Here is a 17,769-nt window from a genome sequence, read left to right as displayed (position 1 = left end):
CCTGAGCAAACACCTCCTCAGAGATGCCCTCCTGGCTTCTCAAATTACAGCCTTCTGCTCACTGTTTTAACCCCTTATAGTCTAGTCTCTAGGATTCAGACTGCTTAGACAATGATCATGCAGTGACTAGCTCTGTGTAGGGTCCTCGAGGTATCTCTGAGGTCAGCAAAAGGCACATAGTAATTTTGGAGGAGCTGAAGGGGGCATGGGAAGAGGGGTGGCAGCCATACACTACCTGCTGGCCACTCGTTTCCTGGGACCAATCCCTGCTCAGTGTCACTATCATGCAGCACCCACCGGGCACTGTTCCCACCCATTCCCTGTCCAAACTCCAGTCAGGGTGAGGCTCTGATCATCAGTTGCCTGTCAGTGAAACACTGCAGGCACAGTGCAGTGAGTCAACCATGCGGCTGGAACAACTTCCTATGTGGCTGAGAACCGTAGCCTGTGGGCTTCTGCTTCTCCTCTTCCAAGTCCAAGGTGAGACTTCTGAAGGGGATGACAGGGACCAGGGTCAGATCTGCCACAGTGTGCCGAGGCACAGCCCGAGATTGGGAGCCAAGGGCTTCAAGATGGAAGGGAATGGCCCCATGGCTTCAATGGCAATTCACAATTTACAAATCATGGGAGCTGGGTTTGAGGAAAAGGAAACAAATTTTATTATTTCTCGGACAAAGATGAGGATAGGGCGAGTGAAGGTCTTAAACCTCTGTCGTCCCATGTCTGAGAGAAAATGTCCACCTTTCCAAGGAGAGTTCAGGGGGTGAGCTTGAATGGGTGACTTCCTGTGTGTCCACCTTGGTTACTGGCCTTGATTCTCCAGGTGTCTGTCACCACTCCTCTGAAGCTGTACCTTGGCTGGAAGGTTTACTGCTCAGGTGGTCAGGAAGAAATAAAGGGTAGAAGACCCCCGGGGTAATTGAAGAACAAAGGGAGTTAACCTTTGTTACCAGATTCTCCAGCAATTAGACAAAGAGGGGAAAAGAGTCAGTTTAATCAACAAGCAGAGTATACTGGCCAGAAGACAAGCTAGCTATCCAGAAAGGATTTTTCTTTTCTGGTCCCGGTTACACCTGTGATAAAAATTCAGGTGTGGGAAACTTGTGTCCACATAACATGTCGAAAAGCCTAGGGTGGTCCTTGAAGCTTAGAGGGTCAGGGCTGGCTGAAGACACATCACTGAATAGGCAGGCGATTAAGGAGGGTTGTGAAGAGCCAGAAGGGCAGGTCAGAAACCTGGGGTGGGATTTAGAACTTTTTCCTCCTGCATTTGTGGTCAGCACACAATGGTGATAATACATTCATAGTGCTATTTGTCTCTGATTGTGACATCTCCTGGGCCAGAAAAGACCCTGCCATGCTCCAAATGGGCCCCAGGCAAGGTTACTGGCCCTGAAGGGATTCACAAACCCCCGGTACCACATCTCAATGCTGAAAGGAGAGACCACTTGGGTTCATTTCATACTATGAACCTGACTGGACAAAGTAATGGCTTGGCTTCCAGAGCAATGGGAATGTGCTCTTTGCGTGCCACGTACTCTCCAGGATCTTATCAGAAGTTCATGCTCTCAGGGCTCGATGCCCAGAATGTATGTGCAACCCTTGATCTCACTCTCCCCTAAATCCCCTGGTGTGGGACCTGAAGATATCTTCCCCCATTTCCCCAATCTAATCTGCCCTAAGATTTCCCCACCCATGGCTGCCACTGCTGGACTCCTTATCTTACCCGCTCCTGGTCAGGATCTTGGAAGTCCCCAGGGCCTTCTAGGCAAGACCTCACTGATGACTCCACTTTAAAATGGGATATGGAACAAAGAGCTGGAGGATCATGGTTCAAAACCAACCTTAGGCACATAGTTCATAAGACTCTATCTCAGTAAAACTCAAAAGAAAACGTCTGGTAGAGTGGCTCAAGTGATAGAGTGCCTGCTTGCAAGCTTCATGCCCTGAATTAAGACCGTAATGGCACAAAAAAGTACAAATGGCCTAGTATTTGCATGTAACCTGAGCTTGTAGCTTTTGAAAAGCCTCCAGGTTGCATATAGTGACTACTTCAACGTGAATGCTATATACATATTGTAATACTATGTTGTTTAGGGAACATGAAGAAAAGGTCTGTGTGTGTCAACACATACACAGAGTTCTTTGCTTGCTTGTTTTTCATGTTTTCCATCTGCAAGATTGAATGAAGCCAGGGATATGAACTCACTGAGATGGAGGTATAGTAACTGGCACTTGTCTACACCACACTCCTGGCTTCTACAGAAGAACAATCAAATTCCCTTGGGCTGTGAACACATTGTGAATTTCATGCTGTTTAGAACATTCACAAAATTAACTACCTCCATTCCTCAAGCCCCAAACACAACCCCTAACCTCAGCCCTAGACACCAATCTGCTGATCCTGTTAGTGATAGAAAATTTAGAACTTTTCATGAAAATAGAATTAAGAACCAAGTGGTGTTGGAGCGTCAGTGTTAAAAGGAGAAACAATGTGAAGCCAGTGTTTGCGGACCAGTGTCTTGACAAGGGCAGACCTGGGAGTAGCAAGGAGGTGGCAACACTCACAGCGTGCATGACATCTCATTGGGCAGGACCAACTCTCATGTGCTTCTCTCCATCCACAGGCAAGAACTCAGCCGGACCCATCAGGACCACTCACACAGGGCAGGTGCAGGGCAGCCTCGTCCACGTGAAGGGCACCAATGTGGGGGTCCACACCTTCCTGGGAATTCCCTTTGCCAAGCCACCTCTTGGATCGCTGCGGTTTGCACCCCCTAAGCCTGCTGCACCTTGGAGTGGTGTGAGGAATGGGACCTCCCACCCAGCCAGGTAAGCTCTCCCAGGGCCCAGGGAACTTCAGGCCTTTGGGTAGGGCCCCCTGAGCTCTGTGCCGGGCCTACTGATTCTTCCATCGGAACTCACAGATGTTTTCCCTCTGCCTTGGGAGGATACCACATGCATTTTTCCAGTGAATGGGATAAGGTTGAGAGAGTGGCGCAACCCTGCCAGGCTCAAATCCAGGGCTTGGTACCTGGACATGTTAGTTCTGGTTTCTGTGGTAGGAGCAGAGACACACTTGGGTGTTCCCGGTGTTCTCTGCACCAGGGGAAGTGTCTATGGGAGAGGTCCAGGTTGGCTCCATGAACTGTGAGAGCCCCTGGCTCCAGCAGCAGATACTGCAGGAACCTTAGCAGGGCAGCAGTACAGCTTCCTTGGAAACCCACCCTCCACAGAGATTGTGCCAACCTGCAGAGCCAGGAGCCTTTAGCAAGGGATCTCATTTATGTGCTTCCAGGTGGAGACTCTGTGGGAGGGTTGATGATCCTGTTAGTCTAGACTTGAGTTAAGGGATGTCCTACTTCCCTATGGGAAAGAGGTCCCCAGTCATTCATGCAGTACTTGTGAGTGGTGTGATGGGTCTTGAGGTGGCTGCTCCCCTGTTCCAGGTTAAAGGAGTTATTGTCAACATTTGCGGTCAATGGATCCGGTAGAGACTGCTAGGAGTCATGATTTCCCATCCTCAATAGATGGGAGATCCAAGGCCTTCAACAACCTTGAGGCCTCCCTTGAGTCTTGCTCCATTATAGCTCCTCTAGAACCTGTGGTTTGTATCTTGCTGGGGAGGGACTTCCTCATCTGTGTGCCAGAGAATAAAGAGAGCAGAGTTTAAGGGTGGAAGGGAGCAAATTTAACACCTGGGTCTAAGATTGACCCCTGTACAGTACTTGGAAAAACTGATTGCCATTTTCACCAGGTGTCTGCAAAATTCTGATATAATGAATATGGACTCTCTGAAGCAGCTGAAGCAGACCCTGCCTCCTGTTTCCATGTCTGAGGACTGCCTGTATCTCAGCATCTACTCACCTGCCTATGCCGATGAGGGCTCCAACCTACCTGTGAGTGATATCCCATGGTCACCTAGGGACAGAGGACCTTTATTTACAAGGAGATGGAATGAGCCAAGATCACCTGGCTCCCAATGTAATGTGAACCTGAGAAGTCTCTCACTGCCATGTCCACAAAGTCTTCTCACCCAGAAAGGGAAACCAACCATAGTATGGGAACACAGAGGCCTGACAACTCCCAGAGGTCGGAGGCCAGAGGCCTTAGCCTTTTGATGAACTGAGGGCTCACTCTAAGAACGTGGGTCCAGAAGACCCATGCAGGTGCCCAAGTGCTCATCTTTGACATCACCCAAGTCCCCAGCCATGGATCATCTACTGTGCCAATGAGGTTAGGTGACCTTTCCATTAATGTTAAGTGAGCCACTCAGAGAAACACCCCTTTTCTTTTCTCTTCACATGTGTAGAGAATAATGGAACCATTTTGCAATCTTGTAGCCATTATTCCAGGAGTAGGTTCAAGGGGTGGCCCTAAAATTTATACTGGATGTTCTTGTGTCCCTAATGCATGGTCCAGGTCAAGGAGAACTGAGATAGTTCTTTCTACAGGGTCAGGTGCACAGGCCGAAGTGAGCAGTGTAGGGAGAGGCCAGAGAGGGTATGGCCTGGGTCAGAACGTGTGATCTCTGTCTTATTTCCTCAGGTGATGGTGTGGATCCACGGAGGTGCACTGGTTGCAGGCATGGCTTCCTCATATGATGGTTCCATACTGGCAGCCACAGAGAATGTGGTGGTGGTCGCTATCCAGTACCGCCTGGGTGTCCTTGGCTTCTTCAGGTGAGCCTAGGGCTGGACAGGAGAGTGGGAACAGGGTAGGCCCAGGACAGGCCTGTGACCCTTGTCTCTGCCACTTTTCAGCACTGGAGACCAGCATGCATCTGGCAACTGGGGCTACCTAGACCAAGTGGCCGCCCTTCGTTGGGTCCAGAAGAATATCGCCCATTTCGGGGGCAACCCTGCCCAAGTCACCATTTTTGGCGAGTCTGCAGGTGGCACTAGTGTGTCCTCACATGTCATGTCCCCCATGTCCAAAGGACTCTTCCACGGTGCCATCATGGAGAGTGGGGTGGCTCTTCTGCCAGACCTCATCTCCAGCTCCTCTGAGGTGGTCTACACAGTGAGTGACCTCAACTACCCCAGCTTACACCTGCCTCACCCTCAGAGTCTCTGTCTCCATGGAGGTCCTTTGGAAAAGGTCTCTGTCCTTGAATTGATGAAAGGATCAAAGGTTGTAATGCACACCCCCTGCTTCACAGAGGCTCAGTGTGTTCTGTTGTCAGGAAAGTTGCCACCCTGGGACCCCTTTCATGAGCAGAAACTTGTAAACAGTTAGGGTGTCCTATGTAGCCCTGACCTCTAAACATCAGGGATGTGGAAACAATTTCACATGTGCAGCAAGCCATGCACTGTACCCTGGAGATATCTTGACACATGGAGCATGGGGGAGTCTGGGAAAAACTTTCGCCTGTGTGAAAGGAAGAGGCAGCCTTTGCCCTGTTTCCTTACAGGTGGTTGCCAACCTGTCTGCCTGTGGGCGGGTAAACAAAGAGGCCCTGGTACACTGCCTGAGAGGCAAGAGTGAAGAGGAGATTCTGGCTATTAACAAGGTGAGGCTGATAGTGTGGGTATGGGGAAAGGGACAATACATAGGGCTTGAGGAGTCAGTCCTTACTACACTGAAATAATGACCTCTCCTCCATGTCATGGTTCCCTTATGCCATGAATGCCAAATGGAGACCAAGAGAGACTAAACTACGTATAAGATCTCTTTGGATGGGTGTGAGCATCCTGGGGTGAATTCAGAATGGGTAAAATTAACTCAAGGGCCTTAGAAAATGTCCTGTGCCTGACCTGGATCCCTAAACTTGAATGCCCCTGCAGGCTTTCACGACCATACCTGGAGTGGTAGATGGGGCCTTCCTACCCAGGCACCCCCAGGAGCTGTTGGTCTCTGCGGATTTTCAACCTGTCCCCAGCATCATAGGTGTCAACACTGATGAGTTTGGCTTTGACCTCCCCAATGTAAGTCTCACTTCCAACTTCTTGGGACCCTAGGAATCTCATGTAGTGGGGAGGAGACCCTAGCAGTATGTGGCTTAATGGCATTACTTAAAGTCTCCTTCCACCACCCAGTTAATGGGCTACACTGAAACCATAAAAGAAATCAACAGAGGAACCTTGCCTGCTATTATGGAGAGCACGACAGCAAACATGGTGAGTGAGGATCCAGGGTTGGATGCCATTGGAGAGATATCCCAAGACATCTTGCTGGTGCAGTAAATTCAAGGAATAAAGGGTGGGCTTGGACTAATGCTGGGGCTCAAGTGTTTAGACCCCCATGACCAGCGAGCATAGGACCTGAGGAACCCTAGTACCACAAGAAAAGGTGAAGGACATGAGTGTTTCTGCTGGGGTCACTCCACAGCTTGGACCTTGCCCAGTACACCTGGTCCAGTCCCAGGCCCCATCTCCCCACTCTGAGGTGCCTTACTCCCTGTCCTGGATTCTACCTATGATGACTCTCCCTGATTCCCCTGGGCTAGGGCTTGCCTGCTGGTTGTGGTGGTCTCTTGATGGAAGAATACATGGGGGACACTGAGGTCCCACAGATCCTCCAAGCCAATTTCCATGAGATGATGGGGGACTTTATGTTTGTGATGCCTGCGCTCCAAGTAGCACATTTTCAACGTGAGTACATATGTGACTGAGGCGTGACTGCCATTGGGGAACCCAGACCTGTTGTCCAGGTGAGCTCTTGGTGTCGTTTTCCCCATCCACGTCCTTATCAGTTCAGAGTGCCATGCACTTGATGTTCCACATATCAGCACATTCTCACAGCTAATGTGAGAGAGATGTCACCCCATTTTACAGAAGACATACTGAGTCAGTAACAGTCAGTGAGTTTTCCAAGACCAAACAGCTTGACAGCCCAAGGCCATGACTAAACCAAGGACTTCCCACTGGGCCTGCTCCAGCCTGGAGCTCCCCTCCTCATCATCCAGATGCCAGACAGCTGTGGTTCTAGCTCACACTTCAGTAATAGGGGGGAAGGACAGTTCAAGGTGACAGACCACTACACTCCAACCTGTCCACACCTCTAGGTTCCCATGCCCCTGTTTACTTTTATGAGTTCCAGCATCAGTCCAGCATTTTCAAAGACATCAGGCCGCCCCACGTGAAGGCTGACCATGGCGATGAGGTTTCTTTTGTCTTCGGATACTTCTTGAACAGCAATAGTGAGTTTTCCTCATTTCCAGGAATTGGGATGGACCCTGCTTGGGACCTGATGGGTGATTGTCCTTGCTGTCTACAAGTGGAAAACTGAGGCTTAAAAAGAGACAGAATCACTTGTGCACCAACTTATAGAATGAAAATAACAATTGGGTTACAATCCAAGCTCTCACAGACTCTAGACTGTGTTCCTTCCACTGTCTGCACTTACTGTAGTATCAGATATGGGTGTTGGGGCTGGGGGGAGGAGTGTGTTTCAAAGGCATGATTGTTCCTAAAGTGTATCCCAGAGTTAGAGAAAAAAAGGGTCTGCTAGGTCAGGAATGAGCTCAGGACAAATGCAGCTCAAGTTTGGAATGAATAAGTGAAGGTTGGGCAAAGGAGGTCGTGGCCCTTGGTGTTAAGGGAGGGAACGGGTCTTGGCCTGGGGTCCAGGGTCAGATTATGGAGAGTGTTGAGGGTGGAGCCTGACGGGGTGCACTGATATGGTGGCCAGATCTTGACCTTGTCCTCCTCTATGCAGGTGACTTCACTGAGGAGGAGGAGCTGCTAAGCAGAAGGATGATGAAGTACTGGGCCAACTTTGCTCGGAATGGGTGAGAGCACCCAACACACCCAATCCCTGCATTGGGCTCATCCAGGGCTCACCTCATCTGGAGTGGCCTCATTACCATGCACGCGTCCTTTATCCTAGGGTTGTTCCCTCCCCAACCACAAGGAGGAGGTGACGATGTGAGTGCCAGTCATTTGGCCCTTGTCCAAGAGACATGAGAGTTGGTCCAGTGTACTATGTCAGTATCAGAGCCTACGTCAGAGAAGAAGGGACAAATATGCCAATTGGCTGCGTCCTACATTTCCAAACATGGGTCCTTACTTTCCTTTGTCTGGATAGGATGTGGCCTTCAGTCTCTACACACCCCTAGCCTGCTGGTTGCTTGGCCTGACCGAGTTCTGGAGCTTGTTATCAGAATGTCCCCAACTAACCCTACTGGGATGTTGTGTCCACAGGAACCCCAACAGTGAGGACCTTCCCCACTGGCCTAGGCTCCATCATGATGAGCAGTACTTGAAGCTGGACATCCAGCCTGCACTGGGCCAGGCCCTGAAGGCCGACAGGCTGCAGTTCTGGACCAAGACCCTGCCCCAGAAGATCGCGGAGCTTACAGGGCCTAAGAAGAATCATTAAGAGCTGTAGCACACTGTGTCCAGGGAGGGAGTGGGCTTGAGTTCAGATGGCATCAGCCTGAGGTGCTCACACACCCAGGTAGGAGCTGAGGTTGACTCCCACTGTCCAGTAGTCATACATCCCTGCACTCAGCCTATACTTATAAATAACTCACTACATGATGTTCATTGACACATCGCCCTGAGCCCTCTCTTGTTAGATGTACTCAATAAATGGCCATATGAAAATGTGGATGGATGAGGCCCAACGCATGATTGCATTATTCCACACAACACTGGGCCTTGGCCCCTTCCTCTCAGGCTTACCTTGTTCCTCTTCCAGCCTTCCCTCTCCCTATCCTCCCAATCTCCAATTCCATTCAAATAAAGAAGCTGCTTTGGGCAATGTTATCCACATCAGGGAGTCAAAAATCTCATGTGCACCTCTAAAAAAGTCCCATGTTCTCTGTCATCTGTAAGGGGCCAATAGAAACCCCAGTACTAAAAGCCCTGGGTCTTAGTGAGATCAGCTGGTACAACAGGATTATCATAAGAAGTACCCGGCACTGTGGGGAGGGTCTGTGATCCAAGCTACTGGGGAGCTGCACAGGAGGGTTTCAAGCCCACAAGTTCCAGGTATTCAGAGAAACATTGCAATAACCCCCTGCTTTTCAAAAACAAAGCCACAAAAAAATCATAAACTCTTTATTTAAAAGCAAGAGCATCTTGTTCACAGTTTTGGAGACTGAAAATTCCACGGTGAGGGTTAATCAGATTTGGTGTGAAATATGGTATCTGGGTCTGGATAAATGATGCCTCCTGTGTCCAAATGTGTTGGAAAGTATAAATGATGATCCTCATGAGTTCATCACCTCCTAAGGAGGTGCATATCATCTGAATATCATGCAAAGTCCTGAGGACTCTGAATATCATCACATCAGAGATTAGGTGTCAACATATGAACGTGAAGCAAACAGTGTGTCAGACAACAGTACCTAGAGCTCCCAATTATGAGCCCCAAGTATCCCAACTACTGAAAATGTCCCTAACTATGGTCCTGTAGATTGAATGTCATTTATGTTGGCATTGAAACAACCCACTCGTTCATCTGTTTCTTTCCTAAAGCTGTGACTGGACCGTGGTTTGCAAGAAGCAGGACTGGGCATGTCCCTTAACCCCTTCAACATTTGCCATCTCATGGGTACCGTGAGAGGCAAGTGTGTTTCTGAAGTTTGCTGTTATTCTCAGTGGTTCTGCACACAGCGTTAGACCCACAAACACATGAGCACTGCACATCTCTGAATTTGTCTGTGGGAAGTGTCCTAGACGATGCACTGGGGTACGGGTCAGAAAGTCTAGACATGTCTACCAGAAGTGATTTCTATCACCTGGTTCCCTGGGGTCTGTCCATCCCAGGAGGTGTTCTCTTGCCTTTCAGAGCTCCCCTGCAAGTTTCTGACCCTCTGAGCATCCCTGAGAAGAGAGAGAGAGAGAGAGAGAGAGAGAGAGAGAGAGAGAGAGAGAGAGAACAAGATATTTCTATCCCACTCACACCTGACTCTATGACAGACACCATCAGGGCACAGGTCTTACACACAAAGCCTAGGAAATTGACTAAGAATACACACATGTTCTTATCCTTGATTTCCACCTAAAGGGTCACAGATTCACCCCCTGTCTGGTAGCATGCTTTTTCACTTCCTCACACTACTTCATGGTAGAATGGATTCATAAAAGGTTTTGTTTTGCTTTCTTTAGTTTTGTTTTGGGCGGCTCTGGGGTTGGAACTCAGGATCTCACACTTCCAAGTCAGGTGCTCTTACCGCTTGAGCCACTCTGCCAGCACATCACACCAGGTATCTGAGGTGCCTCTCCTGTAGGTCTTGGCCAATCTGAAATACAATACAAACTCTCCCTTACAACTCAGAGCGCAGCCACCTGTGACCCTCAGAAGAAAATGGAGAGAGAGATTGTACAGGGTGTCCTGCAGAGAAGGTCAGCATAGATGGCGAGACCTTCTGGGACAGCAGCAATGGAAAGGACATGCCTGATGTCCTGCCCATACAAGGACCCCTAGGAACAGAGGTTGAAGTAAGCTTGGGTTACTGGGTGAGTTCCAGAGCTTCGCCTTTTTCTCTATTCCTTGTCTCATCACAGGCCCCATGTCCCTGCCCTGAGGCTGCTGCCGGGAGACCGCCTATCCTGTCTCTCCCTGACCCCTCCATGGGCTTCATGCACTCTCCTGAGTATGGTGACCTGATGATGGAAGAGTACATGAGGGACACTGAGGACCCCCAGACAAACCGAGCCCAGTTCTGAGAGATGATGCAGGACAACACCATCATGACTCCTGCAATACAAGCAGCACGCTTTCAGTATGAGTACATCTGTAATGAGGCACGCCTGCCCTGCGAGCTTTTCAGAGCTGTGCAACCAGATGAGCTCTGTGTTGTCCAGACCAATACCTGCCTTTCTCAGGGCCTGAGTGCCAGACACTTGACAGTAATCATGTCAGTAAATCCTTATGACTAGTCCAAGGGACTGGTAGATGGATGGAATTGGAGAACATCATTCTGAGTGAGGTTAGCCTGGCCCAAAAGACCAAAAATCATATGTTCTCCCTCATATGTGGACATTAGATCAAGGGCAAACACAACAATGGGATTGGACTTTGAGCACATGATAAAAACAAGAGTACACAAGGGAGGAGTGAGGATAGGTAAGACACCTAAAAAATTAGCATTTGTTGCTCTTAACACTGAGAAACTACAGCAGATACCTTAAAAGCAACTGAGGCCAATAGGAAAAGGGTACAAGGAACTAGAGAAAAGGTGAGATCAAAAAGAATTAACCTAGAAGGTAACACACACTCACAGGAAATTCATGTGAGTCAACTCCCTGTATAGTTATCCTTATCTCAGTCAGCAAAAACCCTTGTTCGTTCCTATTATGGCTTCTACTCTCTCTACAACAAAATTAGAAATAAGGGCAAAATAGTTTCTGCTGGGTATTGAGAGGGTGGGGGAGAGAGGGAAGGGGTGGAGTGGGTGGTAAGAGAGGGGCTGGGGGCAAGGGGGAGAAATGACCCAAGCCTTGTATGCACATATGAATAATGAAACAATTTTAAAAAAGCTTCCTATAGACCTTAGGACTCCACCATGCTCTACCTCTGGCCAGCTCATCCTCTGAAGCTACCAGTCTTCCCGGGTCAAAACCCCTTTTGTTCATTCAGTGTATTTAAACCCAACATCAGGGCCTCAGGACTTTTGTGATGAATGATGAAGTTTCCCATGATGCCTTGTGCACCAGGTGCCAGACAAGGATAACATGAATACTGGGCTGAGTTGGGAGAGGTAGGAGAACTGTGAGTGACAGGACTCGTGCACTGTGTCCTGAGAGATCACTGAGCTCCTGCTGCACAAAAGCCCCTGTGTGGTGTCAGTACTGCCCATGAACAGGATGCTTCCCCAAGGGGCTCCCAGACAACTTCTTGCAAATTTAGTAGTTATTTATAAGATTTTTATTAAGGAGTAATTTACATGTAATTAAATTCATCCATTTACTGCAGAGTTTGGTACATTTATGTAAATGTATGAGACATGTAATCACCACCCACGCAGTGTGAGAACACTTCTTTCACCTCAGTGCTCATCCTCACACCCCTTTGCATGCATTGTCCGGGACCCTGCTTCCTAGCAAACACCTACCTGCTTTCTATCAACTGTAGTTTGGAAACTCTACACAGTTTGGAAATGTTAAAGACCTTTCTGTCACTTCGTATTAAAGGAATCATTGGTGACTTTCTGTGCCACCAGGCATAACTTCTTTTAGCTTCAAGTAACACTTCCTTCCTTTTACTGAGGGGAGCCGTCCCATGTGTGCACACAATACATGGATTGATGTACATCTGAGTAACATCCATTTTTGGCTATTTTTTGTGGGTTCATTTTTTAAAAAAAGGTTCCTGCTATGTAGTGAAGATTGGCCTCAAAAATCCAATCCCCGTGTGTTAGCCTCAAGAGTGCTGGGATTACAGGCATAAACCACTGAGCACCAGTCTGGCTCTTTTTAATAAAGTTGTTATGTACATTTTCAGACATGACTTTCATTTGTTTTCCATAAAGACCTGAGAATGGAATTGCTGAATCATATGACAAATACGTATTTTACTTAAAGAAAAGGCCACACTGGATTCCAAAATGACTAGGTCATTTTGCATTCCACCAGCCATGAATGACGGTGCCAGTCTCCATGTTCCCAACACTTGAGTGTATTGTGCTTCAATCTCATTGTATTGAATGGTGTTAAGTTATGGTGTCTCTGTAGTAGATGTGTCCCTGACCCTTAATTAAATTTGATTAAATTTATTTATTTATTTATTTATTTGGCAGTGGTTTTTGAACTTAGGGCCTCATGTTTGCTAGGGAGGCACTCTTACTACTGCAGACACTCCACTTATTTTATTTTTTAATTAATTTATTTATTTACTCTTCTTGAGACAAGTGAACTAAAACTCAGTTTCCTTCTGCCTCAGCTTCCAATTTACTGCAATTATGCATGTATGTCACCATGCCTGAATCTCCTTGGACTTTTAGCTTCAGCTTCTTTCTTCTGTTCAATTTCTCACTGTCTCTATCTCAATTTGTCTCTCTCTGTCTCTTTCTATCAGTCTCTCTCGCTCTTACTGTCTGTCTCTCTCTCACTGGATCACTGTGAATTTTCGACACCTTCCCATGCACACAGAAATGTTTCTGAGATATCCTCATTGCATACTTTTACTATGATCTTAGTCATCATGGATGCCAGGACCTCAGTAAGATCTTGCAAGAAGTGGTGGAGCACCTGGGGCAGTGGTAGACAGCAGCCCCAGGATTTGGAAGAAGCCCTGAGTTGTCCAGAAAGATCCTGTTGGTGACCCTATTGGGATGAACTGGGATGTCTCAGACCTCATGTCCAACTGTTAATTAGGTTAGGAGAACCAAGGTCAGAGACAATCTGCTCAGAAGGGGTTCAGATTATAGCTGGGACCAGAGTGCTTCCAAAGGGAGCAAGGAATTGACGGCAGGCCTCGCTGATTAGGTAGAGGTCAAGGGAAGCCCTGGCCATGCTGTATCAGAGGAAATAATCTCTCTCAGAAAGGTGTCAAGAAGGAATTCTTTTGGTGGCTGTCTCTGTGTTCCCAGCACTTTGTGTCGTGGAATGAAAGTGCGAAGGCTGTTCTCAGGAGGCACTAAAGGCTGTCTGAGATCGAATCCCATACAACTTCCTCTGGGAAGTAAGGCCAGGTGGGAGCTCCTGGTCCCTGCTCTTTTTGCTATATCCAGGTAAGATTCTAGGTGTTTTAGACTTAGCACAGGTCCATAAACCTCAGTCTTATCACAGCTCTGTGATCAGAAAGTTCCTCTTAAATGTTGTCAAATGGGTAAAGGATGGTGAGTTGGTTCTTGGTGGGAGCTAGCCTCTAGGGCAGCCACAGGGTGGGATGGGGAGAGTAGTTGGATATTGGCTTAAGAAGTTCTAGTCACAGTGTGTGTCCACGGAACAGCCCTTCCCAAATAGGGATGGGTCCATGCAGACCCAGAGACCATGACCCTAAAGGTCCAAAGCCTTAAAGGGACCCTGGTAAAGCATAAGTCCTTGAGAGCATGGAGGAATTGCAGGCTGAAAGGGATAGGCACAGCTCCCTGCCTCTGCTCAAGTGGTTGCTTTTGCCCTTTCAAAGTTCTCAAACTGTTCCTGCTGTTTCCTTTCTGCCCTCAATGTCCTCTTTGGGCCTGTGACTGCAATGACAGTGAACTTGGTACTGCAGCTTTCAGGAAGGGCTTCCTGGTATTTTGGAGGTGCTGCAGAACCACTTGGCACCTTTAAAGAGGGTAAAGGGGGCACGGGAGGAGGGGAGGCAGATATGTCCCAAATGTAGACACTGCTTACTCAGTGCCACTCTCTTGTAGCCCAGCTTTGCCAGGACAAGCCAGAGCCCCTGACTCCAGCAGCAGATACTGCAGGAACCTAAGCAGGGCAGCAGTGATGCTTCCTTGGAAATCCACTCTCCACAGGGATTGTGCCAACCTGCAGAGCCAGGAGCCATTAGAAAAGGATCTCGTTTATTTGCTTCCAGGTGGAGACTCTGTGGGAGGGTTGATGTTCCTGTTAGTCTAGACTTGGGATAAGGGATGACCTACTTCCCTATGGGAAAGAGGTCCCCAATCATTCATGCAGTACTTGTGAGTGGTGTGATGGGTCTTGAGGTGGCTGCTCCCTTGTTCCAGGTAAAAGGAGTGAATGTCAACATTTGCGGTCAATGGATCCGGTAGAGACTGCTAGGAGTCATGATTTCCCATCCTCAATAGATGGGAGATCCAAGGCCTTCAACAACCTTGAGGCCTCCCTTGAGTCTTGCTCCATCATAGCTGCTCTAGAGCCTGTGGATTGTACCTTGCTGGGGAGGGACTTCCTCACCTGTGTGTCAGAAATAAAGAGAGCAGAGTCTAAGGATGGAGGGGAGCAAATAGAGCACCTGGGTCTAAAATTGACCACTGTACAGTACCTGGAAAAACTGATTGCCATTTTCACCAGGTGTCTGCAAACTTCTGATATAATGAATATGGACTCTCTGAAGCAGCTGAAGCAGACCCTGCCTCCTGTTTCCATGTCTGAGGACTGCCTGTATCTCAGCATCTACTCACCTGCCTATGCCCATGAGGGCTCCAACCTACCTGTGAGTGATATGCCATGGTCACCTAGGGACAGAGGACCTTTATTTACAAGGAGATGGAATGAGCCAAGATCACCTGGCTCCCAATGTAATGTGAACCTGAGGAGAAGTCTCTCACTGCCATGTCCACAAAGTCTTCTCACCCAGAAAGGGAAACCAACCATAGTATGGGAACACAGAGGCCTGACAACTCCCAGAGGTCAGAGGCCAGAGGCCTTAGCCTTTTGATGAACTGAGGGCTCACTCTAAAAAGTTGGGCCCAGAAGACCCATGCAGGTGCCCAAGTGCTCATCTTTGACATCACCCAAGTCCCCATCCATGGATCATCTACTGTGCCAATGAGGTTAGGTGACCTTTCCATTAATGTTAAGTGAGCCACTCAGAGAAACACCCCTTTTCTTTTCTCTTCACATGTGTAGAGAATAATGGAACCATTTTACAATCTTGGAGCCATTATTCCAGGATTGGGTTCAGGGGTGGCCCCAAAATTTATACTGAGTGGTCTTGTGTCCCTAATGCATGGTCCAGGTCAAGGAGAACTGAGATAGTTCTTTCTACAGGGGCAGGTGCACAGGCCGAAGTGAGCAGTGTAGGGAGAGGCCAGAGAGGGTATGGGCTGGGTCAGAATGTGTGATGTCTGTCTTGATTTCCTCAGATGATGGTGTGTATCCACGGAGGTGCACTGGTTGCAGGCATGGCTTCCTCATATGATGCTTCTACACTGGTAGCCACTGAGAATGTGGTGGTGGTCGCTATCCAGTACCGCCTGGGTGTCCTTGGCTTCTTCAGGTGAGCCTATGGCTGGACAGGAGAGTGGGAACAGGGTAGGCCAAGGACAGAACTGTGACCCTTGTCTCTGCCACTTCTCAGCACTGGAGACCAGCACACATTTGGCAACTGGGGCTACCTAGACCAGATGGCTGCCCTTCATTGTGTCCAGAAGATTATCGCCCATTTCAGGGGCAACCCTTCCTGAGTCACCATTTTTGGCGAGTCTGCAGGTGGCACTAGTGTATCCTCACATGTTGTGTCCCCCATGTCCAAAGGACTCTTCCACGGTGCCATCATGGAGAGTGGGGTGGCTCTGCTGCCAGACCTCACCTCCAGCTCCTCTGAGGTGGTCTACACAGTGAGTGACCTCCACTACCCCAGCTTACATCTGCCTCACCCTCAGAGTCTCTGTCTCCGTGGAGGTCCTTTGGAAAATGTCTCTGTCCTGTGATTTGATGAAAGGATCAAAGGTTATAATGCACACCCACTGCCTCATACAGGCACAGTGTGTTCTGTATCAGGAAAGTTGCCACGCTGGGACCCCTTTCATGAGCAGAAACTTGTAAGCAGTTAGGGTGTCCTACGTAGCCGTGACCTCTAAACATCAGGGATGTGGAAACACTTTCACATGCGCAGCAAGCCATGCACTGTACCCTGGAGATATTTGACACATGGAGCATGGTGGAGTCTGGGTGAAAGGAGTAAGCAGCCCTCCCCCTGTTTCCTTATACACGGTTGCCAACCTGTCTGCCTGTGGGCAGGTAAATTCAGAGGCCCTGGTGCACTGCTTGAGGGGCAAGAGTGAAGAGGAGATTCTGGCTATTAACAAGGTCAGGCTGATAGTGTGGGTGTGGGGAAAGGGACAATACATAGGGTTTGAGGAGTCAGTCCTTACTAAACTGAAATAATGACCTCTCCTCCATGTCATGGTTCCCTTATGCCATGAATGCCAAATGGAGACCAAGAGAGACTAAACTATGTATAAGATCTCTTTGGATGGGTGTGAGCATCCTGGGGTGAATTCAGAATGGGTAAAATTAACTAAAGGGCCTTAGAAAATGTCCTGTGCCTAACCTGGATCCCTGACCTTGAATGCCCCTTCAGCCTTTCACGACCATACCTGGATGGTAGATGGGGCCTTCCTACCCAGGCACCCCCAGGAGCTGTTGGTCTCTGCGGATTTTCAACCTGTCCCCAGCATCATAGGTGTCAACACTGATGAACATGGCTTTGACCTCCCCAATGTAAGTCTCACTTCCAACTCCTGGGACCCTAGGAATCTCATGTAGTGGGGAGGAGGCCTAGCAGTATAGGGCTTCATGGCATTACTTAAAGTCTCCTTCCACACCCAGTACCTGGGCTACTCTGAAACCATAAAAGAAATAAACAGAGGAACCTTGCCTGCTATTATGGAGAGCACGACAGCAAACATGGTGAGTGAGCATCCAGGGTTGGATGCCATGGAGAGATATCCCAAGATATCTTGCTGGTGCAGTAAACTCAAGGAATAAAGGGTGGGCTTGGACTAATGCTGGGGCTCAAGTGCTTAAACCCCATGACCAGCGAGCATGGGGACTGAGGAATCCTAGTACCACAAGAAAAGGTGAAGGATGTGAGTGTTTATGGTGGGGTCACTCCACAGTTGGACCTTGCCCAGTACACCTGGTCCAGTCCCAGGCCCCATCTCCCCACCCTGAGGCGCCTGACTCCATGTCCCGGATTCTGCCTATGATGACTCTCCCTGATTCCCCTGGGCTAGGGCTTGCCTGCAGGTTGTGGTGGTCTCTTGATGGAAGAATACATGGGGGATACTGAGGACCCCCATACCCTCCAAGCCCAGTTCCAAGTGATGATGGGGGACTTTATGTTGGTGATGCCTGCACTCTAAGTAGCACATTTTCAACATGAGTACATCTGTGACTGAGGCCTGACTGCCATCGGGGAACCCAGACCTGTGGTCCCAGGTGAGCTCTGTGGTGTCCT

At 48.8% G+C, this 17,769-nt stretch overlaps 1 protein-coding gene across 1 annotated transcript; it reads left to right on the top strand.

Annotated features, from left to right (window-relative positions):
• The first annotated feature begins 259 nt into the window (after positions 1 to 259).
• On the top strand, positions 260 to 8,621 carry LOC109680906 (pyrethroid hydrolase Ces2e-like). Its single transcript, XM_074055892.1, has 12 exons — positions 260 to 480; positions 2,628 to 2,832; positions 3,758 to 3,899; positions 4,549 to 4,682; positions 4,764 to 5,022; positions 5,414 to 5,512; positions 5,787 to 5,927; positions 6,039 to 6,119; positions 6,449 to 6,593; positions 7,007 to 7,141; positions 7,660 to 7,732; positions 8,145 to 8,621. Exons 1-12 carry the CDS (start codon positions 405 to 407, stop codon positions 8,320 to 8,322), a joined length of 1,668 nt encoding a protein of 555 aa, XP_073911993.1. The 5' UTR covers positions 260 to 404; the 3' UTR covers positions 8,323 to 8,621.
• Positions 8,622 to 17,769: the final 9,148 nt, after the last annotated feature.

This window comes from Castor canadensis, chromosome 15 (genome assembly GCF_047511655.1).
Source record: "Castor canadensis chromosome 15, mCasCan1.hap1v2, whole genome shotgun sequence".
In the NCBI taxonomy this organism is placed as follows: Eukaryota; Metazoa; Chordata; class Mammalia; order Rodentia; family Castoridae; genus Castor; species Castor canadensis.
This window is presented reverse-complemented; position numbering and strand designations above follow the sequence as displayed.